A 26,813-nucleotide genomic window follows, 5' to 3' on the forward strand; every position below is an offset into this window, starting at 1 on the left:
AAACGATTAATATACTATGCGAGAAAAACAATCATCGATTTTCGCTAACGTTGACCGACGAGGCAAATATTTCATATGCTTTTTATTACGTACGTTCATTAAGACATCGATTGCTTTAATAAATATCATTATTAAAGAAATGGTATTATTGGCAACGGTAATAAAAAGCGATGGATTTTATGTTAGACTTTGTTCGTTTCGTCGCAAAAGAAAAGATCCATAAATTTACGCTTGAGTACGATATAATAAATTTAATCGATTAAAATACGTTCGTCGACTATCCATCTTCTCGCGATATATCGATGATACATAGATCGACGACACAGATGCGTAACTCGAGAGTATTAGGGAATTGACAATTCCTCCCTTAGGCTCACGCAACTTTTAAACGATTCGATTTATGTTTCTTCTCTGTTTTCGTAAGAAAGGGCATGCTTTTTTACCTTTCTTCTCATATCCGATAACTCATAGGCAAGAATATATTCGAAATCAATTGTCTCGTGAATCGTGTCAGAGTGACAATCGATGCTGCCATCTCGCGCTCACGGAAACAATCATCGTCGTCGTCGACATCGTTGTCGTCGTCGTTATGGCGAAAGAATCGTAATTAGTACTTTGGGAAAATGTCGTAGAGTAATTGGTAAGGCATAGTAAAAGAAGAAAAGATTGTCTCTGTTCCCATTATGAAATATGGGAAGTGAGATCGGTAGCGAGTAAGTAAATACGGTACATCCATATTTTCTCCCGACTGTATATTGGCATCGCGAAACGACTTGGTTAGAAAGTAATTTTCGATCTTGGAACGATATCATTAACGATAAGACGTTGATAATCCTAAAGTAGGTAACTCGTTCGTTCAAACAGACAGACAGAAAGAGAGAGAGAGAGAGAGAGAGAGAGAGAGGCACCAAACGTCCAGAAAGTAAACGACGAGACGAGGTTAGAAAACTTTTGGCATTCTCGAAGTTAACGAAGGAGACGTTCTCGTTCTTTCTAGCGGAGCAAGTCGTGCACCCGTCGAACGCGCCCATTCAACCGCGGCCGCACAGCGGCGGTTCTCATTGGCGACAACCTGTTGTCGCATTGGCGTAGCACGATCGATTATAAGGAGATTACAAAAAAAAAGAATGCATCGTCCTATACAATTTTCCATATTTTCCACAAGCTGATCGATTCCACAAGGTTTACAAAAGATTTCGCTCGATTATCGAAAAATCGAGTGGTCATCCGTAATGTATAAGGCGTAGCCAGTACGGAGTCGAACGGACTTTCTCTCTCTCTCTCTCTCTCTCTCTCTCTCTCTCTCTCTCTCTCTCTCTCTCTCTCTCTCTCTCTCTCTCTCTCTCTCTCTCTCTCTCTCTCTCTCTCTCTCTTTCTCTCTCGCTCCGTCCGAGACAATACGACGTGCGTTCGTCGAAGACGCGTTGGAACGCGATAAAGCGGATAAAAATGAAAGAGCGAAGGAGAGAAAGAAGAGGAGAAAAAAATTTTCGTTCGCGTCATCGACGCCACTGCTATTCGTTGCGCGTTGGATGCTGCGTTAAGGAAGCAGCAATGGCGGCATTCGCTTACCTGCCTCTTGGTCGTTCCCTCTCTTCTTGGCTCTCCTCCTTGGTATCCCCCTCCATGGCGTCTTCCTCTCGACTTTCCTCTCTTTGGTCCTTCTCTCTTTCTCTCTCTACGCTGGCTCTATCGTCACACGTTTCTTGGGGCTAACCAACAACGAACCTGTTGCCCGTTCTTTCTCCCTATTCGACGGCAGTGTCGTGTCGACCTTAACGGCCAAGCTATGCCGGGTCCATCGCAGGTGCTAGAAGAAAACTTACTTTTCTCTTCGGCCTGCCGTTGATCCCATCGAAAAGATACTTTCGAGTCGTCTTTCTTCCTTTCTCGTTTCTTTTTATTTTTTCGGTACAAGCGAATTGTATAAATCGCTTTTTACGTACGAGGTTAGGTACTTTTTTTTTCCCCTTTTTTTCCTCTCTATTTTCGAACGTGTCCCCTCAAATTTCGTTCGATGCGAATTTAATTGCAAAAAGTGTAACGGAAGGAGTAAGAGTACCTGTGGAAGAGAAGAAGGTGCTGTTATATCTCTTTCCTTCTCTATCTTAGTCCTTGGTATCGGTCGTGAGAGAACGATAGAAATAAGGTGAGTCGGCTCGTATACCAGATGCATCCCGCTCGTCTTACGTTCTTTTTTCTTTCTTTCCTCTTTAAGCCTACGCTCGAGTCCATATATCGATAATTTCTTTCTCTCTCTTTCTCTCTCCGATATTCTTTCACATTACAGGACGGAGATTTGTAATCAACGTAGGTAACGGTTGATCGAACATTTTTCGTTCCAATTTATCATTTTATACGATTCTTAGGCCAAGCATATTTTCTCGCGAGTCATTCCTTTCCATTGGTCATTTTTGAAGGAATTCGAATCGGCATAACGGTCGTCGAGCGAGAAATTGTTCGAAAGAAAAGAACGTATTCGCGATTGGGGACGTAAAGAAGACGGCCGCCGTTCTTTGTTACAGACGTAGAAGGGTGATACTCTCTCGGAGCTAATTTCGCTTTTTTTGCAAGGAGATTCCGATTACGCGAGCGAAGCAAGAAAAGGATGAAGGAGAGGAGAGAGAGAGAGAGAGGAAGATGGTGCTGCCGATGCCGTACGAGCATGCAGAAGCTGAGATCTTAGGAAAGGTGAGTGGCCCCGCGCTATCTCCTCCGCGTGGAACGTTGTGTTAGCCTTACGTCGATAGGACGATAACAAGAGTTTCGACAAATATTCCTAAGGAGGAGGAAGAAGCTCGTACTCGAGTAGCTGGCAGAGAATCGACCGATTCCGATCGCAGCGGTTCTCGATCAAAGATATCTCGCGCGTCTGTAGAGATAGTTGCTTTCCTCCGAAGGGAGGATGTTCCGTTTCGCTTTGACGCTTTTGATCACGCTGCATTCCTCTCTCTTCTTTCTCGTTGTCGTTCTCGCGCGTTGAAGCGACAAGTTCAAGAGCGAAATAATAGTAAAGGGTAGGAAATTCGTCCATACAGCGAGAATAATGGCTGAGCTAATATTTATAAAACCATACCTGTTGAATCAAACATTTTTCTTTCGTTCAACGTTTTCCTTATAAAATTTCTCCTCGTAGAGAAAGAACCTCTTTCTTCTTCCATTTTGATCCGGCAAAAGTTCGACGTGTGCGTATAAATGCATAAGATATATATGTCGTCGGAGGAACGTCGAGAAAATATCGCTTGGATAAATTCCTTTCCGTTTAAGCGCGGTTATTTGAGTACGGCAACAACGAGTCTCGAGGCAATGTTAAATCTTTCAATTATTATCGTTTATAGGGAAACGATCTTGTAAGGAATGTATCTATATAGATTTATGAAGGGAGGCCAATTATTTCGCTCTCGTCCATCCTTCCTTTTTCTCTCTTTACCTCTAGTTACCATCCCTCCACCTTACATTATTGTTCCTCCTACGTGGATATTACGAAACGTTTTGGACGGTTTACCGTTTCGGGCGGATATAAACGAGCGGGTAAATCTAAAAGGCAAGGCAAAGCCAAGACTTTTACCAATCCCAATGCTAATACCAGAACTGAAAGAGAGAAAAGTGAGTTTATTCGGGCTTCTATATTACCCGTTGGTAGCTTTTTATCCATCGAGACGTACGATCGTTATCCTAGGCGTTGTCCGTTTATATCGACTTTGTTCTCTTTATGTCCTCGGGTCAGTGAGCGAGTACTCGAGCACTCTTTCCCCCTTGCGAGATTATTGCGAACTCTACGGACTCTAGAAACGTCGCGAGTCGACAAGGATTCGGTGCTGCTTTCCATTTTGAAATTTATTTGGCAAAAAACTAGGGTTGCCTCGCGTCGCCCGAATGGATGGCAGGTTAAATGGTGAAACGAGTGATGATGCATTGGTAGCAATATTTGGCCGTTCGGATAAAATACGCGAGCACGTCAGATCTTTCTCTTCCTAGCTCCGGTTATCTTCGATATCGCGATATTTATTGATTTACGAGGCTGCGATGTGGTTCGACGATGTAGATCGCTCGAACCGCAGGATCGCATCCGAAATTTCTTCCGATCGAAATTCATAGACCGTCCTCGTCGGTCTAATTATCGACATCGTATAAATACTCTTTCTTACCGATAAAATCGAGATATCGATATTTATTTTGAAGAAGAATGCTTTTACGAAGAAGAAGATCGGACCTTATCGGATCGCACGATAAGTCTTACTTTCATTTTCGCGATAAAAATAATTCAACGCCTTTTAGATAATGTAATCGATGAAGCGTTATTTATCAAGTTTTCGACGACATCGACGACGGATCTATAACGTTTAAAGTCAAATGAGATAAGAGAATCGGCGAACGAACTTGTCGATGAGATCGATGAACGAGGGGGTAGGTCGTGTCGGGAAGGACGGACGAAGGCAAGGTGCATGGGCTTTTCGAGAGAAGCGATCGGGGACAGGGAAGGGCCGACTACTGTCTAGGATTCTCGGGTGAGTGGGAGTCTCGGGAGAAAAGTGGGAGAGAGCAGTCGCGCGTTTCGTGCGGAACTTCCGTGATCAGTTCCGCAGGAACTCTCGCCAAGTTCGCGTCTTCTTTTTGATTCTCTCTTCCTCTCGTATGAGGAAGATATCACGTATCTCCTTTCTTTCTTTTCATTCTCCTGCGGTCTAAATATCTTACAGTAGATTTTATCGTTATATTTTTCAGCCGAAGGAAACGATTGAAGAAAATTCTTGAGAAAGAGAGATGATGATTTGTCGTTGGAAAACTCGGTCGCACCTCGATCTCTCGCGAATGTTTCAACGATTTTCTTGTTCAATTTCGTTCGACCGTAGCCTACGGATAAGACTAGCAGCGAGCCGCGGTTCGTTCGCTCGCTCGTCGATCGGTGAAAGTGAAAAATTCATCCAAGCTACGTATATACACGTGTACGCTAACACCGCTAGTCTTTGTGTTTCGAATTACGCGCTTATGCGTACACTTATTATTTCCCTATAAATTTTAATATTACGTATCATCGATAAATCGTATGTGCCCGCGTCGAATCCTCGCTAGGTCGATCGACTCTTATTTCTTCTGCAACGCTGGATACCATCGAACTTGGGTAAGTTTTTCGATAAGATTTTATAACGGGTAACTAAGTTCAACAAGACATATCTATATCTATATATCTATATATACATATCTATACACATGCACATTGTTTTCTCTCTCGTTATAACAAGTTTATTCGCAAGTAGAAAGAGTCGACGTAAATGTACATTATTGATATCTTTCAAGAGAGTAGAAGAGTATCAAAGGTTTCGGTAGATTTCTTTCGAAACGATAAGCGCTCTTGGGAACGCTGTTTTATGCACGGTGACAGAGGAACCACTCGGCTTTTATCTACGATAATCTCGTCGTCGAGTGGTACTCGCGAGAAAATTAGATGCTTCTCGGTAGTAGGAGCTTTCGTCGTTTTCATCTTCTTCAATGAAATCAATTGACCCCTTCTCTCTTCTCCCTCCCTCGTTCGTTGGAGCTTTTAGAAATTCGTCCGCAGCTAAGTGGTGACCTCCTTTTCATTCTCAAAAAAAGAAAAGAAATAAAATTTCGTTGGAGATTTCTGGTAAAATGTCTGGAAAAACAAGTAGCTTTTGGGTGTACCGGAGAACGAATGGTACAAGGAATGAAAAGGAGATCCAGTTATTTTTAAAGAAAGGAACCAACCACTTACCTCCGTCTTTAATTTATCTTCCTCCTTAAGTTATCCGTAATATAATTCTTTTTTTTTTGTTCTTCCTGTTGCCCTTCTTCATTTTTTCTTCTCCCATTTCATTTTCTTATCGAATTTCGGCGAGATCTCGCTATCTATTCTCTGCGATATAGAGTATCATTCGCGAGTTAATATTTAAATATGGATTGAAATATTTAAGATGAAATATTTAATCCGGCTGATCATGAAGGTTGACTCGACGTACAACCCAACCCGGTCTGGGATAATCGAAGCAAGGAACGATTCCAGTTTTAATCCAGCGCCGCGATAAATTGCAGAGATCTTCGATGCCGTAATCGAATCGTACGCGAGTCGAACCAAGAGAATTTTCTTTGTCCACAAGGTGACATCCCTTACATGAGCGTGCAGCGACTTTATATTATTTTATATTATATAAATTTGTTAACAATCAAGAATTGTTTGTTCTACGTAGCGCGGATAATACGTATCGTAATGCTTTCGACTTGCTGCCCAGTCCGTAAGAATTTCTTGCGGGTTCCCCGACTACTTTACGAGTCCATTACTAATTTATTTTTTAAATCGGAAAAACGTACGCGCGCGTCTCAAAAAAAAAAAAGAAAAAACGATCGATAACTGGGCTAGAGAGGTCAAGAACGAATGGAAGGGGGGGTCCGATTGTTTCAAACGATCGAGCGTTCGGCAAAGAATTCGAAGAGCTAAACTTTGCGAGGACAATAAAGTTTTGATAATTCGGCTCGAATTGGACTGACCACGGAGGAAGGAAGAATAATTTCCATTATTCTTACCACCTTTTTCGAGATTTTCGTTAGTCTACGCGCGTCCTGATTTTAAATATGCCGTCTCTCGATTTTTTATTTCATGCCTTTTTATTTCATGGCTCGTCCCGTATCTGTGAAAAATTACGCCTACGCCTACGTACGTACCGGAGTGTAAATAAAAGAATAGATCCCTGGAGAAATTGCGAGACAATACTCTTCTTTGTACTTTCTTTGTACACGAATGGTTTCAATCTACTTCGTCCAGCTTCCGAGAGAGAAAGAGAGAGAAAGAAAGGGACCGTTATTTCTAGGTTTACGAACGTACATGCATAGTAGGACGAGTAGCACTCGCGGCGATTTTCTCACATTTTGTCGGCTTTTTATCTCTCTTTCTCCCTTGTGCATCCGTCCGAATTGTCCTATATCCACCTATAACATGTCATACCCCTAGGATTCATTTTATTTCGATCGAGTTAACGGTACGTGAAGCGAAACGAGGTCTAGAGAGGCGCGCCACACCGGTTGCCAGGGATCGAGCTCATTGTCAGAGAAACTTTCGCGCTTTCCATGCCTACGCATGTCTTTGCGTTCTTGCTCGTTACGTAACGATCGATTTCGTTCGAATCGCGTTGGTTTTTTTGTTTCTTTTTTTCCTCTCTTACGGACGGAACATCATTTTTATCGTCTCCATAAACGTTCGTCCTTCGAAATATACCATCGAATCGTAGACGCTTACGAGGAAGTAAGTACGTACCGATATGTACCAATAGTTTTTATTTTCAAACGGCAGTAATAATAAAACTTATCGTCCGTCTCCTCCACCTCCTCCTCCATCGTCCTCGTGGTGCAAAGTCGTGTTTAACGATCGATAATACCCTTTATGGAGCACGACTTTAGATAAGGAAGGTTTACAAGTACCGTCGCGTTTCGCTTGTGTCTCTATTCGTGCGATATATTTTTTTAAAGGAGGGTCGAGAGAAAAAGGCAGAGAGAGAGAGAGAGAGAGAGAGAGAGAGAGAGAGAGAGAATCGGTATGCGTATTAATATTTTCTGGATTAGTCTGATGATGTTCGCTACGATCGCAGCCTTTTGGAAGACGGGGAACCATGCGACAGCCGTATCTCTGCCAATTGGTGATACTCATCGCGACGTTTACATCATCCTCCGTCCACGAAAAAAAAAGAAGTTTCACTTCGTGAAAATCAGGCCACGAAAAGCACTGGTCCACGAGATTTATCTAAACTTTTAAGCACTTTCCTCGTCCGTACCAAAAAAGTAATGTAGGATGAGAAAGAGGGAAAAATTCGCAACATCTCTTTTTTTTTCTTTCTTCTTCTTCTTTTCCCTCAAGTGCCAAAGATCCAACGGTTGAAACGAATTTGTTCTAAACAATATCTGGATGGTTGGTTACGAAGGTGAAAAGAAAATTGTACCGCCGTGAAAAGGATATTAATACCTGGGATTCTACGAGAAAGACGGATATCGATGGGAAAAAAAGAAATTCGATTGCGCGTTCGACCGCAGCCGCAATTATTCTTCATTTACGAAGAAGAGAAGGAGGAGGAGGAGGAGGAGGAGGAGGAGGAGGAGAAGGAGAAACGTGGTACCTACGTACGTGTCTCGAGAATGACTTTGTAGAACGAGGAAAGGAACATTTTTTTCGTCGAATACAGGAAGAGGAGAGACCAGTCTTCTTTTTCTTTTTACCTTTTTACCCGTGGAATCATCCTAGATTATAATCGTCGATACGAACGTGCATGCGTCGCGTGTATGCCTATACCCGGGAAGGCAACGTCTTACCTTGACCCAGCACTTCCGGCTTTCGCCTCGCACAACTGGCTTTGCGTAAGCTGCTTGCCGCGATGCGTTTTATGTTTCTCTCTCTCTCTCTTTCTCTCTCTCTCTTTCTCTCTCTTTCTCTCTCTTTCTCTCTTGTCAGGTGCACGTAGACAAACAAACGTATCCAATGTGCGTACTCGTTAAAATTATATCACAACGCTCGTACTACCGCATTGGTAAGAGCAGTCTTGCTCGTCGGGGATCAGATCGTGATAAAAGTGAGAAAGCGATATCGCCTAATTAAAACGAGTCGTTGTTGTTAAGTCGAAATAAATCCAACTTTTGTCCACGTTGATTTCGTCGAGAATCGCACGACCTACGAGACGCAAATTTCATCCTTCGCACGGTCGCCAATAACATCGGTCACGCTGCAAACTCGTCGCGCGACGAGCCAGACAGACGTTCTGCTTCGATCCGGTTAGACGTGTTGCGAAACAGGTGCGAATTTCCGTTCGGATATTTATTAATTTCCGGCCTTTGCGATCCACCCTCGTTTCCGCGTAGTAATTAAATCTCTGCCAAATTTATGTCGCGACTCGGAAGGAAACGATTCGTTGGCCTCATTTTTCTTTTTTTTTTTTTCTACGTCAGCCTGACAAGAATGAACGTTCCCCTTTTATCCTCGTATTTATCGCGAAATAATGAATGCGAAAAATTATATTCATCAACAACCGAACCAGCACGTAAGTATCCACGCGCTTTAAAACGTTTCTGCGTAGCGGCTATCCAAGTCACTTTCTTTGCTTCTTTGGCGCAAAGGGACGAATAAACGAATTGGCCTAGTTCGATTACTCTTTGATCGATTGCGGAATGACAATAACGTTAAATTTACTTTATCCGGATTAGCAGACCAATTTTCAATCTGTGGAGAGGGACGTTGGTAGATGGATTTTTCTCTTTGGTAGATGCAACTATAAGTCGCGTCTCATCTTACGTACGTCGATCGTACGATTTCCGCGTGCAATCTTAAGGTTTCTCGCGGAAACCTTGCTACGCCGTACGAAAGAATGGCAATTTCTCTCTCTCTCTCTTTCTCTCTGTCTAAAACTCTCTTTCGGAGCAAGCTACCTTTTTCCTTTAATTTTCAGACGTTCGCGATATCGTGAAAAGTCGAAAAGAGACGCATCTCGCATGGGAATTCGTTTTTTTTCTTACGGCAACCATTGATCTCTATCACACATATACATATTCGTGTTTATCCGAGAACTTTGCTTTTCCGTGCGAGCGACCGACCGAGAGACGTCGATCTCGAGCACGAATGAAAACGAATTTGAATGGGTCGAATATTTTTACGTTTTGCTAAAGTAGAAAGAAAGATCGGATTTGTTCAACGTTTCGTTTCTATGAAAAAGAACGAGGATTTTTTACTTGCCGACTTGTTTCTTTTCTTTTTCTCTCTCTTCCTCTTTTAAAACTAGAGGGAGATCGTGTAAAATACGTTTCTCCCTGGAGGGAATCGAGTCGGTAGAAAAATTCCCGCGCGTCTGCTACCGAGATAGTTGGATAGATAGATAGATAGAGAGAGAAAGAAAGAAAGAAAGAGAGAGAGAGAGAGACAGAGAGAGAGAGAGAGAGAGAGAGAGAGACGAAATAAATTGTCGTCTGGAGACAATTTCGCGTGGCCTGGCCGTAGAGTTTTCCGCTGCGAAACGTTGAGTACTTTCGACCGTACGAACTTTACGAGGACAAGTTTCTTCTTTCACGTACGAATTTAAGTACGCACACGGTCTGAACCGTGTGCTCGAAATTGCTCGTAGAAACGAAAAGCGCTATGTGTACATACGTATAATCCTAGCTCGATGCGATGCACTACTCTGTTTTATGCAAATGCCACGCCGTCCTTTGGCTCGATCCTCCTTTCTTTTCTGTTTTATTTCTTCCCCTCCCCCCGCCTTGATAAGAAATCTAAATCTGGGGATACTCTTGCGCATAAAATAATGACATTTTGTTAACCAAACACGTTCGATCGTTTTACGTAATTTGGAATTACGTAGTTGAGAAGAAAGGACGAAGGGAAGATTAGAAAAGGGAGGAAATGAAGAGAGTCGTTGACGCAAAGACAGAAAAAAGGATTTTCATCGATCCTTTTTGCCCTTTTTCCCTCGAGTTATCCAAAGGTAAGGTAATCACCCTTCGATCGCATCCTGGGACATTCTTTCGAACGAAAGGGTCGTCTCCAGCGAAAACTCGTTGCTCGCCGGCCGATCTTCTTCTCTTCCTCTCCTTCCTCCTCCGTATTCTCACGGTCCAGTCGACCGACACGTGGCACGAATATTTTTTAAAAAGTCTTCAGGCCATTCCTTATTGAGAATCTTAAACACGTTTTAGACATGTGCGTGACACACTTGGCTCTTGCCTGGCATCTCGACCGCGTCTCGTCGACCAACGTTGGACGACGCGCAACCATCGCTCTCCATCGACATTATTTGCCCTTTGATCTTTCTACATCCTTTTTTTAATAATACGATTCGACGAATACATGGACGATTAATTTTTATTTCTTTTAATCCCATCTTATATTATATCATATTTCATTTTTTATTTTTTGATGAGGATTCGATGGATCACCGACAATTTTTGTCTCCGGACGACGAAATTTCACACATAACAATGTGCCAACTTTAAGCGTCGCGGATGTTTGATAACGTCTTTGTAATTTTACTTCGCATGTACTACTTGCGAGTCATAGGAAGAAAAGTAAATAAAAAAGTCCAACGTCGTATGAAATAATGCGCAATAATGTGAAATAATAATAAATAAAGTTGGGTAATTATCCCAACTATATTTGATAAGGTCGAAAAGGAGGAAAAGGAAAGATAGAAGAAGCTTTCGACAAATTGAATCTCGTCATTGGAATCGACCCGGCATCGCGGGGACTCCTGAAATTTTTCTCGCGGAAGTTCTTTGTGTCGCGAACTATGGGAACGAAAACTTGACGCTACGTTGCGCGCAAAAATAAGGATTTTATATCTCCCTGCTGCAACGCATATTATTACGAATATAACAACGAATTCGCTTCGTCGAATATTTTCTTTGGACGATGATCGATGGATAGATGGAAGGAAATAAAAAAAGAAAGGAGAAACGTAAGTTTTCGACCGGACATTTTGGCGTCGCTGCCAAAAGATTCGAGCGAAAAGAGAAAAATACACGTACGCGAATAAGCCTGGTTTCTTCGTCGTCATTCTCTTCTCGTTTGTCATATATAGGAGCTCTCGGCGCAAATGGACACTATTCCTGTGAATTTTGGCCTACACGGCCGACGGAGATTATTCGAACTCCTCGATTATTCGAGGTCTTCGAAGCTCGATCATCATGTGAGTTAGATTAACATCTTCGCGCGTTTTTCTATTATGTTGATGTGCCATAGCCGGGCCATCGCTAGGACGAGCGATGAGGCGTACCTCCACGTGGTTCCCCGTGGGCATATACCGTAAGGTGCATGGTGAAATCATCCTCTCGGTTCGTCCTCCGGGCGCCTGGGATTCTTTCAGGCTCTGCACCGGAAGCATGATTCGCTAGAAAAGTTTAATTGCCTAATACCATCTTGGCGGCCAAAGCCGATATAGGAGAAATCCTAAGAAGCAGCGCACCCCGTAGGGCCACGAAGGCCAGCAGTATCTGTATTATATAGGAAAGAAATTTTGGAAATGGTATTTGCACAGGTAGACGGTTCCAACTGAAGGCAAGCATGACGCTTTCGCTCGGGCTTGGTATTTACGGTTCAAGAGTTTCATCCACAAGAGGGTGGAAAAGAGAGAGAGAGAGAGAGAGAGAGAGAGAGAGAGAGAGAGAGAGAGAGAGAAAGAGAGAGAGAGAGAGAGAGAGAGAGAGAGAGAGAGAGAGAGAGAGGAAGGACATCGCGCTTGTGAGCTTGCTTCACTGTTTTGTCTAACGATCAAGACGAGCATTTTCTGGCGATTGAAAAATTCCTTGGCAATTTCCCTTTTGGTCAAGGGGAAATTCGAAACTCGCTCGCTTTCGTCCGCTCTCTCGCGGTGGTCGTTGCGTAAGATCCTGTCGGAGGCGACGAGACGTTTCGTAAAGCGTCACGTTTCACGGTAGACTCGTAATTGCATCGTCCGAGATTGTTCATTCATTTTCGCCAACTCCTTTAACGATACTCTTTACCTTCCGTTTAATAACTATTCCAAATTACAAAACAAAAAAAAAAAAAAAAGAAAGTAAGTAGCGAAGAACAAGGTCTATCTCAAATGAGGATAAATCGGGAAAATAATGCGGTCGATAAATTTTTCTCAGACGCGTTTATCGATTGAAATAAAAAGGCCGCGACCGCGAAAAAGAATCTACGTGACCATCGACAACTCGGAGTACGGTTAAGAGCGTAAGGGCTCCCGTGTCATCGGAGACATGTTCATGGCGTGAGAGGGGGGGAGGAGGGGAAGGACGACACGACGAAAGGAACAGAACGTCGTCGACCTATGGCCGTCTTGCGCGGTACGCGAAGAAACGAGTAGAAAGATGGGAAGAAATAGCGTCGGTGCTGGTGCTGCTGGTGGTGGAGGTGGTGGTGGTGATGGTGGTGGTGGTGGTGGTGGTGGTGGTGGTGGTGGTGGTGGTGGTGGTGATGGTGGTGGTGGTGGTGGTGGTGGTGGTAGTGGCGATGGTGTTGGAGGCGGCGGCGGCGGCGGCGGCGGTAGTAGTAGTGGTGGGAATGGATCAGAACCGAAGCGTTACCGTCTCGTCAGTCGGCCCGGAAACGCGGAGAGCTCGTTCTCGATGCGTGAGCGCGCGTGCGTTCCGTCGCGAGGACTTTCTCTACACGTGACTCGTCCTTTTTATTATTTCTTTAGCCGTCGCGAGGTGGGTGTATACCGGTCCACAGCGAATGTGCGAGGAGGGAGTAAAACCAGGAGGGATTATAATTATAGAGAGTGCGTCGAAATGGCAAGTGCGCGTCAATGTCTGAGTTTACATGCGTGTGCGTGCGAGTGAAAACCGACCAAAGTATATTATTTCGTGGATACGAGAATGGTCAGCTTCAAGAGCAACAACGTGACCAGGTAGTCACAATGATATGATACCTTAATAAGTTTTCGACTTTGTACTTGATATTTATTATCGGCTGGGATAATAGATAAAATCGAATCGTATTTGTACGCGATTGGTTCGCGGGCAGAGGTATTCGCGTCGATTTCAAATTTTGTATTAATATAATTATAATATTTTCTTTATTCAAAATATTTCCTCGCATCTTAATATTAAGATGCGTTTATTATCAATTAAGATCCTTCAACGTCGCTCTCTTCCTTCTACTATCCTCGTCACATATCGTCGTCATTCCGAAGCCGTGCGCAGTACCTAGTCGCGTTTCAACCATGCGTTCCAGCATTTCCCGAATGGCGTGCCCCTTCTACTACCATGGCGCGCGCGCGCGCTTGTCCTTTCTCCTCGCATATCATCCTTCTCAACGTATGCATCCTATGCAACGTACGCATCAACGTATGCGCCAGGTGTACGCGTGTATTCGATGATTCATCCCAAGAGAGCCTTTATTCGAGCACATTCCTCTTATTTTATTTTTTTTGCTTTAACGATCATTAAGAGTTTTGCTCTTAATCCTACTTTCTGTCGATCGGGTCGATGCGTACCTAATTAAAAAAAGTTTATCCTTTTTTTTATTTTAAAGTTAGTCTCGCATCGACTCGATCGACCGAAGCTTATTTGTTACGTCGCTCGCGGACCTTTTAATTGTTTCCTCTCTCTCTTTCTCTCTCTCTCTCTCTTAAACCCAGCTGCGTCTTAGTTCGAAAGTTTCTCCGTCCTCTTATCTCCTCGATAAACGATAAGTGAGAATCTCTCGTACACGAAGCATAAAGATTAGTTTTTTTAGCTGCAGATAAGAATAACCGCCTCGAAGGAGCCCCCTGCGACATATCCGGTCTCACAGTCGGTTCCAGTCAATGATTCGATATTCGTTGCGCTTTCGTCTTTCCTACATGATTATATTTTCCTATCTCGGTGTTAAGTACGTCGTTCGTTGTAAAACGTTAGTAAATGAATTTTTTATTCGACTTTTATAACGTAAAAGTTGATCACTCGCTAAGAACGGTTTTGCGTGCGGATAAACAAAATGGGATGGGATAATCGTCTAACGTCGCGCAACGTTTCTTTTTCTATCTCTCTCTCTCTCTCTCTCTCTCTCCCCCTCTCTCTCTCTCTCTCTCTCCCTCTCTCTCTCTCTCTGTCTCGTAATCGTAGGCAGGTGCGCTGAAAACTTTCTTTTAAAGCTGCTCTGTACCGTTAGCAAGTACGCTTTCAGGTACAGTTTCTTCCCTCCCTGGGGAAAAACCCGAATCCGTGGAGACACTTTTACGTCCCGACGACGTACTTTTCTCGAAAATTTTCACGAGAGAAAATGCGTCGATATCAAAGATTTCTCCTTTATCCTCCACCGATACGAGCTTGCGTCTATTTGTTTCTTTTCTTTTTTTCTCCGACGGTCGATAAGGAGAAATGCTCCTTTGGCAATGTTGAATTTTCTAAAAGATTTCGTCAATTTTCACTTGAAATTTTCGAAAAGGCAACTTTTTTTTTTAATTTTACTTTGCTCCGTTTATACTCGAAGAAACGCGTTGTACGAGATAGTTTTTCGTTTATGCGAGGGAGCTCGTCGTAACGATAAGTCGGAAATCTTTTTTATCAACTTGTTCGAGGGTCGGTAATAGCAAAGAGCTATGAAATATTTAATAAGCTCAATATTTTGCTCGCCATTTCAGCGAACAACCAACGTCACATTGTCAGGTGACTGGAGTTCGACGACCTTCACCGAATCATTTTCACGATCATCGATCTAGTCATTCGCACAGACATGAAGCGCTGTCGGTCGCTTATCGTTCTCCACCACCCTTACGACCGTCGCTATCGCCTTCGCTACCAACACCATTGGCATCAGCAGCAACAGCAGCATCACTACCATCGCCGCCATCACCACCACCACCACCACCACCACTACCACCACCACCGTCGTCATCATCATCGTCGAGCGTCGATCCTACAGCGGTGCAGCGCGGTTGCGCCTTGCATTCGAGGTAGGTATCACATCAAGGAGGATTTAATTTTTCATCGCTTTAGCCAAACTGCCATAATCCTTGCTTTCACATATTCCTATAGAATTGGATTGTGTCGATAGTAACGAAAGGAGTTGTGAATTGGAAGGAAACGAGATGAAACTCCGTAACGAACGCTGAAAACTAGTTCCGACGGATAAGTCGTTTCCATGGCGTTTTTAGCGAATCTTTCCAGGAGGCCGAGCTAATTGTCAAAACTTTTAAATATGAGTAAGCCGATAAGTGACGTCCATTAGCCGGCATTGTAAAAGTTTGATCGAAGAGTGATATTGATATATACATAGGTTTTTGATAGGCAGCCGGGTGAGGGCCTTGCAATGACCCCCGTCGCTGAAACGTACTTCTCGCCACCCATTTATTCGTTTTCATTTCACCGTTTTTCCTTCCTCGATCGTTCGGTCCATGTGAAAGAGCCAGAGAGGAGGGATGCTTTCATCGCCGACGAGCCTTTCCCTCCTCCTCTCTCCCCCTACATTTCCACCCTTCGACGTTACGCTCGATCGAGTCCGCGACCTACTCCGACGATTTCCGACTCTTCGTCGTCGTCGTCGTCGTTGTCGATCTAACAAAAGGAAATCCTACCTATGGAAGATCCTCTTTAAGGGGCAACTACCTCTACGAACGGAAACATGAAGTGCCGTGTTATGCAATAACCTTCCTATTTTTACCTAAACGAGGCTAGACGCTTTATCCGTCGAGAAATTATCTTAAATTATCGCGGTGTCTTTTTATTTTTTAATTTATTTCCTCGATGGGCCACTCGTCGAGTTGCTCGAGTTCGAAGTTGCTTTTAGCAAATTTCTGATCCTTTTATCATCTTCTCGTCATCCTTTTATACCAAGTGTAACGAGACTTATTTATCAAACGATGAAACGTTGAGCGACGTTGGAATAATTATCACGGATAGGGAACTGGCATATCTCTTAGCATATTTTACACGCTTCTTGGAATACCGTTCGTAATTACCACCGTAGTTACAAGGAGTTTCTAAAGTTTCTCGTAGCATTGGATCAAGACTGCCATTGAAACTCGACGTTATGAATATACAAATTGTTTGCAACGTATTTCTACGAACGTAGGAAATGGACGGATTCTCTTAAAATCGATCATCAAGAGCGCGCCATGTATCCGTGGAGGGACGTGGGGGAGGGGGGGGGGAAAGAGAGAGAGAGAGAGAGAGAGAGAGAGAGAGAGAGAGAGAGAGAGAGAGAGAGGGAGAGAGAGGAAGAAATGGATGGTCGCGGTGCTAACTAGAATCTTCAGAAAAGGAGAATACAGGAAGCAGGGATAATATAATGCTCGTTTAATTCTCTTATCTCGATTCCCTCGGTGAGCCGCATAGTATAGCGGTCGTTTTCTCTTTCCCTCCCTCTCTCTTTCTCTCTCACTGTCACAAAGGGCATCAGCCTGACATCCAAAGAGAAGGTACCCGGGTGGTAAAGGACAATGCGCCGTCGGCAATTTTCAAGGGGGCGCCACGAGGGTTGGAACGTGAAAAGAGTGAGAGAGAGATGGAAGAGGGTTGGGGTCGTGGTAGGAGATCGGAACGGAGGGTGAAAGGCGCATGCCAGTTGTGCCCTCGACGCGTTACGAGCCGGCCAACTCCGGCATTTTCTTTTCTCCCGCACGCCCAAAAGTCTTTGCGAAGATCGTCGTCGGCGTTTTCGTTATCGTCGTCGTCGTATTCGGACAACGTTTAGTACTCTTTTAACGGAGCGTTCGTAACGAAGGATCGGTGAATGAACATTCGCGTATACATTATAAAATTTGTCTTTTGGAGCTCAGACGCCTTCGTACGGCCGTCGACCTTACGAACGATCCTTCAGGACGAAGAAAACTATTTCGCTTACGATCGCGACTACGATTTCGTTTGGTTACTTCTCCATTATAGTTCCATTGTTATCGATCTCGTCGCTGGAATCCGAAAGAAAATCTATCTCCTTCGATGCGGTATTTTTCCTCTAATCGAATAAGATTCTGTCATTTTATATACGTTCCCTGTAAGCTTATTAGTTTCGTCAGTAGTGAGATCAGGTTCTGAATTTTTCATATGCGCCGATAGAGTATCTTTTTTCAGACGATGACGAAGAAATAAGAAATTCGATGAGGAAAGAACGAGAGGAGAGTGGCCTGGCGTTAGCGTATCGAGACGCGGAAAGTTTGCGAATCGATGAACTTGACGTGTCACGCCGAGTGACGCGAGCGTGCGAGAGTATTAGAAAGAAAGAGCAACGAAGCGTTTCGCTCAAAGTTATGTCCGTGAATAGAGTTTGATCTCTTATGGCTATTTCTCCTCCTCCTTTTCCTCCTCCTCCTCCTCCGACGCAAAGTTTTTCAATCGCGTCTTCCCCGAAAAGTCTCATCCTAGACTTTACTCTAGGGCATTTATACCCTTTCGACCCACCACAATCTTTCTCCAGACTATAATTTCAACCCTTTCCTCCCTCGTATACGCCTTCTTATTTCCCCTCGTCTTCGTCTTTCGTTTCATTCGTCGTATTACGCGAATGCGCGTTAATTGGCATATTCTCGAAAAGTGGAACAGCGCGAGTTTTTGGCCTTTCAGTCCTTTCAGCTGATTCTTTTGAAAGAATTTTAAAATGACAGAATTCGCCTCGATTTCACATTTATTTCAATAAATTTCAATAAATTTCGCACTCGTATAAATTCTTTTGGGAAACGATTTAGATAAATTTTAAATAAAAAAATAATAAAAGAAAGATGAGACGGTAGATTACATAGGAGGCAGGAGGATAAAATAAAACGACGTAAAGTACGTAGGTTAGGGGTGCAACGAGGGAGCGCATGTTATGCAAGGGGATGCAAGGATACATCGTTGACCTTGTCGATCGTTCCTCACTCTTTCGTTCTCGCGGTCTAGGGCGCTCGAAACCCACCATTCGTTTTCACCCTTTTTCTACTATATCTTTTTTATTCCAACGGCGCTTGTCTGTCGTCACAAGTCTGGATCAAAGACAATTCTTTTTCTCCTTCTTTTTCTTAAAGGGGACGATGCGTTAACGTTCTTTTCGTCGTTCGTCTATCTCTCGAAGCTACGACGACGGTTTTCTTTCTGATCGTATTATTATTATTCTTTTTTTTCTTTCTTTCTTAATACGTACGTGCTTGTCTTCGGTCTTTTTACGAGTAACATACTCGTATATCATTTTTGACGTCAAAAGTCGGCTTGAAAGTTTTCATTGACTAATACTGGAAATCGATTTCAATTTTGCATCCCGTACGCCGAGAATACAGTAGGATATAACAATATGTTATCGCTAACGCGATCTACGACCACGCGTACACGTACTTATTCTCGTATAGGTATATCGGTGGTGAAAACCACAGTGAAGGTCTTTGTGAATTAACTTACGAGGGTGGCGTATAATTTTCCGGTGGTCGTTACTAATACTGGGCTTACGCCCGTGTTACGTCGATGTTACGTCGATGTAAAGATTTGCTGCGCGGTCACCTGGAACGAAAACGAATTCCTCCCCCTCCCCCTTCCCACCTACCTAAAAATTACGCGCCACGGTGAACCTTTTTATATATACGCGGAAACTCTTCTTCCGTCCGACGTAAGGCATGCTCGGTTAGACGTAAAATAACGCTATGTCAAATAAAAGAAAAAAAACCGATCGGTCGATTCTTTAATATTAATTTAATAGAATGCGCAAAGCCGATCCTTCGTTAAATATCTCGATTTAATAATATTAAATCTTTGAAATATTATATTTAGGCATCGACTGCGCGCGAAAAATGTCGAGTAAAGTTGATACTTTTCGTTAAAATTTTCGAGCAATTAATCGTGGAAATATGCTGGTGTCCGTCAAGAAAAGGCGCGCGAAGTCGGAAGATGCGTCTTAAGCGATTCTGCGAAAATGTAGCAACGACGAAGTTAAAGAGAGAGAGAGAGTGAGAGAGAGAGAGAGAGAGAGAGAGAGAGAGAGAGAGAGAAAGAAAGAAACAGAGTAGAAAGAAGAAACAGTGGATTACCACGAAGTTTTCGTTCCATGCGTTGTGAAAAGCACGATCGGCAACATGTTCACGTGCCTTTGGAATTTCCTCGAATGGTAAGAAATCATTTTGTCGATTAATTTCTGTAATAACAATTAATCATTCAAAATAAGAAGTAGAAAAGAAAATGAAGCGAGATCTTTTTGTTCTCTTTCCTACGTTTCGCGTAGGAGAAATTTCTCGAGAAAACAATCCCTTAGAAAATGTTTTCATTTTGAATAATTCAAAGTTGCCGGGAATACGCGATCTTTATAAATTTTCAATCGATTAAATTATTCATTCAAAGTATCGATTTTATATTTAAAAGTACTATCGAACGAGAGGAACCAATGGTAGGAATCTATGAGACTCTTTTACGCGAACGATTCAACAAACGAGGGAATGGACGAGATTTTTAGTGCATTCCGTGCGCTCGGCTGACAGCAATGCGGACTTGATTTTATCTTATCGGCCAGGAGCTTTCATCCTGAAAGTTTTCGCCGTTATCGATGCATCATCCCGTTATCCTTTCTCCTTTGCAAAGGGAATGGCCTCATGTCTCTGGACCTTTATAAAGTGGAAAACGATGTCACGCGCCACCAGTCATTAACCCTTTTCTTTTAACAAGAAAAATAGATAAAGAATCTTTTGATCGCATATTTCGAACAAGATCGATGACAAACGAGAGAAAATTTATTCCAAGAAAGATTTTCTTTTATTTCTTCTCTGCAAGGTCGCTTGACAAGAGCGAGATGACTAAAGCGTTTCACTCTTATCATCTATTCGAATAACGAAGCTTATTTGGGAAAGCGAATATCGATTCGTATTGCTTTTCATTCTATTGGCGCCGTATTTGGACTCTTGGATGCATAACGATCTGACGTAGGTATAGGCGTACTAAAATTGGAAAAGGAAAGGAATAATATTCATATCGTACGTTCGCTTTTCCATCTTCGTTTCTGCGAAGGGCACACGAGAAAGGAGAAAAGGCAGCTTTGGATCTCCCTACCTTCCTCCCTCCCTATCTATTTCCTTTCGCCGATTTAATCTCAGCAACGACTCAGGTACTCTACTCACTCGCGGTCACGAATCCAAGGACCGAGGCAGAAACGGATTTTCTATTAATTTCGGTAAATGCATTAAAGCGCGCATATTTATCTTTCTTCATTATCCACCATATGCAATATTATTTATTATTGCTCTTGTAGAAGCAAATTCCAAACCATTCCGTGATATACAATTGCATATCTCTCGTGGAAAAGTAAATCATTCGGAAGACACTGCTTGATAATAGTCTCTTTGATAATAGCTCCTCGTTCCCATCCATCGGAGTTTGGACTCGCATCTACATATAGTATTGATTTTAGCATCAAGGACCTGTCCTGCTGCCGGCATAAAGGACTATTTCTAGTATATTACGTGTATGCATACGTGCAGAAACAGTCACTTTTACTCGGACTACATGGACTGCGCATACATGTAATAGGTACATAGGCGAGCAATGGTTTACCCATGTAAATCCTTGGAAGACTCGTTAGCACTTTGAGTACGGTCTCCATTAAGATTTCGCTATATATTCTGATTTCATCAAAGAAATAAAACTAAAGAGGGAAGGATCAAGGAAGTGAAATTGAAAGAAAATTTAAAGAAATTTAATAGAGGCCGATCCGACGAAGATAAAAGCAGATGAATAAGAAGCGATTTTTACCAAAGAATGATTCTTAAACCTTACGAAAGATTCTCTTTGCGGCTGATCGCGACAAAAATATGGTATTGATATTCGGGAGCTAAGAAGAAAGAGAAGCGCTCGTCGTTAGGTGTTAGAAGGAAAGGAAGGCATTATCGATTAAGACGTATCATATCGCCGTCTGGAAATAAGGTCTTCCTTCTCCTAAGGCGTCCTCGTATGGTTGTCGCGAATCGAAAGAATCGTCGAGATGGCGAAAGTTCTTTCGTCCTTTTCTCTTTGTTTTCTCTTTGTTTTCTCTTTTTTACCTCTTTTTTATCAAACGCGAGGTTAGACGACGAGAATAAAAGTTTGTACAATCGATAGATCTAAATAATCCTGCCGAATTTCTCTTTGAAATAAAAGGAAATATTTCTAGACGCATTCGTCTCTTCTCTCGACTCTTTCCTTTACTTCACTTCGATTTTACTTCGCTTCTTCTTTCTCTTTTCTATACCCGTGTTTTGTCTTTATCCATCTTTGTATACTTTCTATATCTTGCTAGTCTAGCTGGAGTTATGGATATTTCCGATAAACGCCGCGAAAAAAGGAACGTCATATATATTATAAAAGGCAGCACGATCGTAGGTGGGAGCACGCGACTTTGAAAAATGTTTCATCGACTTCGTCGTCGAGGAGGCCAACGTTGCTTCGCGAGAGAGCGATGACTATCTCTCTTTCTCGCGTTATTATTTCCTCCCTGTGAGAAGAATTGCAATGTTTCTTTTGAACAATAATTCCGTCGAGAGAAGTATTATTTAATTGCTAATTTTTATTATTCCAGGCTGTACGAAACAGCCGTCTTTTGATATATCGAACTGGTTATTATTCCCGGCTGGAGCATATATATATATGTATATATATATATACACACATATATCGGAATTGACGCAATTACATTTCCGAATGATTCAGGATGAAACGATGCGACGGGAAGTTGACCGATTGAGATAGAGATTAATTCTTGTCGCTGCGGACGATCCTGTTCATTATTTTTCGCCCGAGGCCGAAATGAGAAGAGCCAGATGCAACCTAATCTATTTTTTAATGACAAAGTCGTATTATTGTTGAAAAGTAATCATTAACGCACAAACTTTGAAGATTTCCTTGATTACCAAAACCACATATTCTTCTTTGGATTTCGTTAAGATTTCTGTTAACGCGAGCTAGCTTCACCGTCGCAGTGATTTGCGCTTGCAAGTATACGTATTCTAAAGGGCCAAATCATGGTTGCACCGTGACGCGTCGCGTCGCGTCGTACCGACCTAATTTCTATTGCTCCGCTAGATTGCCGAAGTATCGTCAGAGACGTTTTTGTTTTTATATATTCTTTCTATTTTCGATTATATTAGAGTTAGAATCCTGCCTTGACCAAAATTCCAAAATCAATTTGATCAGGATTCTCGATCGAATGAGTATATAAAACGGTTCTCTTCTTACTCAGATAAAACGCTTCTCTTCTTACTCAGATAAAACGCTCTTATTTCTCTTGATCCTTCATCTAAAAACGACTACAATATCGGAAAAGAGTTTATACGAGTATTTACAATTTTGTTCGTTCGACTTAGGTACAACAGAAAAAAATGATCACTCAGAAAATAAGCAAAGGCATGAAAGTAAAGTGGATTTCGTGTTAGCCTGTACATTACGCTTTTATTTTTCTCAATTCCCCTTAGGACTGGAATTTCTCTAGGAGGAGTAACTTTACAACTAGCCGCCGCGTCGGATTACGTTAGAACCGGTAATACCGTAGAAAGGATTATTTAATGCGCTTAATTAAATTTATTCCCAACGCTTAATAAGAATGTTATTACACTCTGGTCCGTTATTCTTCTCTCAGGCCTTTAATAAGACGCTTTAACAATTATAACTTTTTTCCCTTTTTTTATATGCTTCGAGCTAATCAAATTCGAGCTAATCGATTTTTCTTCTTCGTTCTTTCATTTCTTTCCTTGCCAAATATATTTTTCTATATTTTTCTATTAAATAGTACGATTTTCATACTTGGATGTATACTTTCTATTCTCGAGACTCTGTAGAACGAGCCTCGAACTCGAACGAGTTTCGAAGGGTCTGCTAGCTTTTTTCAATAGCATCGGCGTAAAAAAAAAAAAAAAAAAAAAAAAACTAAATCACGTTCACACAGCGCTTCTATTGTTGTAAAATAAGGTCGAAGCTGATGTGCACTTTAAGGTAAAAAAGGAAAGAAAGGGAAAAAAAAGAAAAGAGGAAAGGAACTACCATCCCCATCATTCTCGAGATAGCGAGTGAAAAATCTACTTGAGCGGACGCGACCAGCAAACTCGCTAAATTCGATTCTTTCTTCTTTTTCGCTCATCAAGTAACGTCCATTATTTATTCCTTTCAATGATTTCTCATTTAGAATGGGCGAGAGTCCATTTTGATTCTGCCGACTCGGGATCGTTCGATCGAGCGTCAACTTTTTTCTAGGAGCGACTTTAGAACGCGCGTAATAAAATATATCTGCCAGGTAACAATGGTTCAGTATGTTTAATGATGATCGCACATATCTACGTATTTCTCTACGACAACGATTGAACTTGCTCTTCTGTAAACGCAAGATTATACGCAATATTCGTGTAATATTCTTCATCCTTTTGTAATCACCAAAAATATATTTATCAACTCTATCTTTATTTCTTTTGTTTCAGGCTCGAACACCCGGTGACCACGTCCAACCCCGGGATGGACGGCAAGAAGGTAGAAAAATAGTTTTACATCAAAAGTAAAAGAAAGAGAAAAAGAAAGTACATATATATAATATATAGCGCGCTTCGTAGCGAAACTTAACGCTGAAACAACCGGAGCATACCTAGTTTTACCGCGTCCGCCGATGCGACGAATATTTTAACAAAACATACTATTTTTTACTTTCTCAATAAGAAAAGAATATTCAGACACACCACGATAAATCACGCATTCGAGGCTAATTCATAGAAAATAAATTTGCTTATACTGATCACTTTTTTGTCACGACAAAGTAAACGTATATCTCGATGCATCAGTACTTTTCTCTTCAAATATTTTGTTAGACAAGACGCGCGCTCCGTCGTTTCTTTTTTCTTCTTTTTTCTGTTGTTTCAGCGTTGAGAAGAAAATGTTAAAATCAATAGGGTAAACACCGTGATGCGGTGTTCCGTAAATTGACGAACGTATGCGATCTTAAAAGGGCTTTGAATTAGGACGAATCCATATGTTGCCCGGAGGAGGACACGCCGTGTTCGTTGGTCGGATCAATCGCGTGTACCATTGATCGCGTATTTACCTATAGGTTAAATACGGGAGGGGATAATAGGGATGCTATGTAAAGCAAAGAAGCAGCATAAAGCAATGACCCTGCAATAGGACCATTTGATTACGACACGCCACCGCGCATATGGTTGCTTTCAAATACCATTGAAAGGCTCCAGCACGACGACGCGGCGGTTGTGCGTTCATCCAAAGTCTGTACGGTTTGTTGCACGTCCTAACCACGTAACAGGGAGGAAACTCACCATTAAATCCGGTTCCGCATCGATCGAGTTTAATCCATAAGATAGAGAGAGATAGAGAGAGAGAGGGAGAGAGAGAGAGACAGACAGACAGTGAATTTTAATCACAAAAATAGTAGTGGATCGATTGTTTTATCGCCAACGATTATGAACGTCTTTTTTCGTTATTGTTGCTACTTTTTCTTTTTCTTAACCGCCCTCTCTCCTCCCTGAACTTCGTCCCTTAGATCGTCCAAGCGACAACGGCAGTCGTAGCGGTGGGCCAGGTGCGCAACAAGAACAACGATGCCACGGGATTAGCGGCTTCCGTTTCCGGAATTCGTCGACGAAGCGGACCCCAAGGATTGCGATCGCCCGCTGCGAAAAGACCTCTATCAGCCCCGGTTGCCTTGCAGGGCTGGTTACACAAGCAAGGCTCCGAAGGACTCATGCTTTGGAAGAAACGCTGGTTCGTCTTATCGGAATATTGTCTCTTCTATTACAAAGGTCAGTTGCACTGCCAAGTTAAATACATTTAAATACGACCACGTAGTCATATGTCTCACGTCCTAATGACAGAGTAATTATAAAAGGCAAAATGGTATTTTTATACACGTTATTTATCTCAAACTACTTCACATCATTTCGTTTTCTTTATTTACCGATCATGAGATATCCCTCAAGGGTTCCTTTGATGGAAACTTGAGTTTCTGCTCGGTAAGATTCGGCAATCAGAGATATGTCTACGGGGACGGATTACGAGGCGATCAATGCACAGACGCTGTTTGCATCTATTAACTTTAGTTATATCAGATTCGTCGAGTATTACTCTTAATTAGCGGCGTTTACGGCCCTCTCGAAGTCAAAGTTTAACCGATAGAGAAGAGTACTATATTCCTCTGTACCAACGTAAGAATTAATTTCGTCATGTAATCGACTTCGTTTCGGTTCCTTTTCAACTTTTTAACGAGTCATCCAAACTCTTACTCAAAGAGCCTTGAGAATTAACAATTTTATCATTTTATCGCAAGACACAACCTAAACATTAAACGTCCCTCGTATTAACCTTATATCGAAACGTTAGCGTTCCCATTAGAAACTTTCCGTTCAGTTTTCTTTTTTCTTCTTTTTTTTTTTTATTTCTTTCTTTTCCCTTGTTTTTTTTCCAAGCATTTGAGAAGCCTCTCTTCTTTTTGTATGCAGTAAAATCGCCTCGAGGTAGGATAAAATATTTGCCGGTAAAACTCGTACGCCACGAGATGGTTAGCTTGAAAAACCCTGCTACATCTTTTGACATCCAAGCTTTCGGATTTTAATTTCCAACTTCTCTTTTTTTCTCTTTTCCTCCACCACCGCCGGACCCCTTCCCCAGAAAGAAGAAAAAGTCTTTTTCGCGTTACTACGTAGTTTCCCCTCTGGTCGGCTTATCTCGAAACACAAAATCCTTCACCGTAGACGTTTTCTATTCGTATCTATTCGTATTACGTGCCACATATCGATGGTAGACATTGAAATGTGGCATAGCAACGATAACATTCTTTATCCCTCTTTTTATTTTTTTCATCTTCTTTTCTGGAGCATTTCTTTCTCATTTTTGGAGATCTTTTTTTTGCCATTTTCCACTTTGGCTCGAACGGTCGGAGCGAACGGTAAGTCGAATCTAGGAGAAAGAGCACGTCGTTTAATAATGCACGTCCCAAAGAGAGCCTCCACTTTTCCCCTTCCATGTCGCGTCCGCGAGTTCTATTCTTCCGGCGATCGATATTTTTATACGAGCCTCACCGTAGGTCCAGAGGAAGAAAAACTCCTGGGTTCGATACTCCTACCTTCGTATAGGGTTACCGTTTGCAGACCCGAAGACAAGGTCAACAGGAAGTTCGCCTTCAAGGCTGAGCACGCGAACATGAGGACTTACCACTTTGCCGCGGAGAGCCGTGAAAGCATGAATCAATGGGTAAACGCGCTCACTCTGGCGACCCTTCTGCAGGATCCCAGTCCGTAAGTATATCTATTCTATTTGAATAATCGATCAAGCTGGAAAAAGTAAAAAGCTGGAAAAAATATAAAATCTGCGTCGTCTCGCGAATCGATCAAATTTATTATCGGACACATCGTCGATCGCGAATACATCAAAATACTTGTGTCGCATGCATGATA

At 42.3% G+C, this 26,813-nt stretch overlaps 1 protein-coding gene across 19 annotated transcripts in view; it reads left to right on the forward strand.

The window, feature by feature from the left end:
* Positions 1-675: 675 nt before the first annotated feature.
* Positions 676-26,813, forward strand: part of LOC118450905 (uncharacterized) — a 59,561-nt gene continuing 33,423 nt past the window's right edge. For 15 of the 19 annotated variants that reach the window (XR_014983048.1, XR_014983051.1, XR_014983049.1 and 12 more), the window contains exons 1-5: positions 14,298-14,362; positions 15,093-15,404; positions 23,838-23,886; positions 24,905-25,163; positions 26,444-26,654. Coding sequence is in view for 10 of the 19 variants with exons in the window: in XM_085661735.1 (XP_085517861.1) it covers positions 14,313-14,362; positions 15,093-15,404; positions 23,838-23,886; positions 24,905-25,163; positions 26,444-26,654 (881 nt within the window). In the remaining 9 variants the exon portion in view is untranslated. Of the gene's footprint in view, positions 714-13,009; positions 13,377-14,297; positions 14,363-15,092; positions 15,405-19,387; positions 19,517-23,837; positions 23,887-24,904; positions 25,164-26,443; positions 26,655-26,813 lie in introns of those variants that run through there. The other 4 variants (XM_035886898.2, XM_035886897.2, XM_035886901.2 and 1 more) reach the window with 4 other exon arrangements.

The sequence above is a fragment of the Vespa mandarinia genome, chromosome 15, assembly GCF_050613455.1.
Source record: "Vespa mandarinia isolate Hongniang chromosome 15, ASM5061345v1, whole genome shotgun sequence".
In the NCBI taxonomy this organism is placed as follows: Eukaryota; Metazoa; Arthropoda; class Insecta; order Hymenoptera; family Vespidae; genus Vespa; species Vespa mandarinia.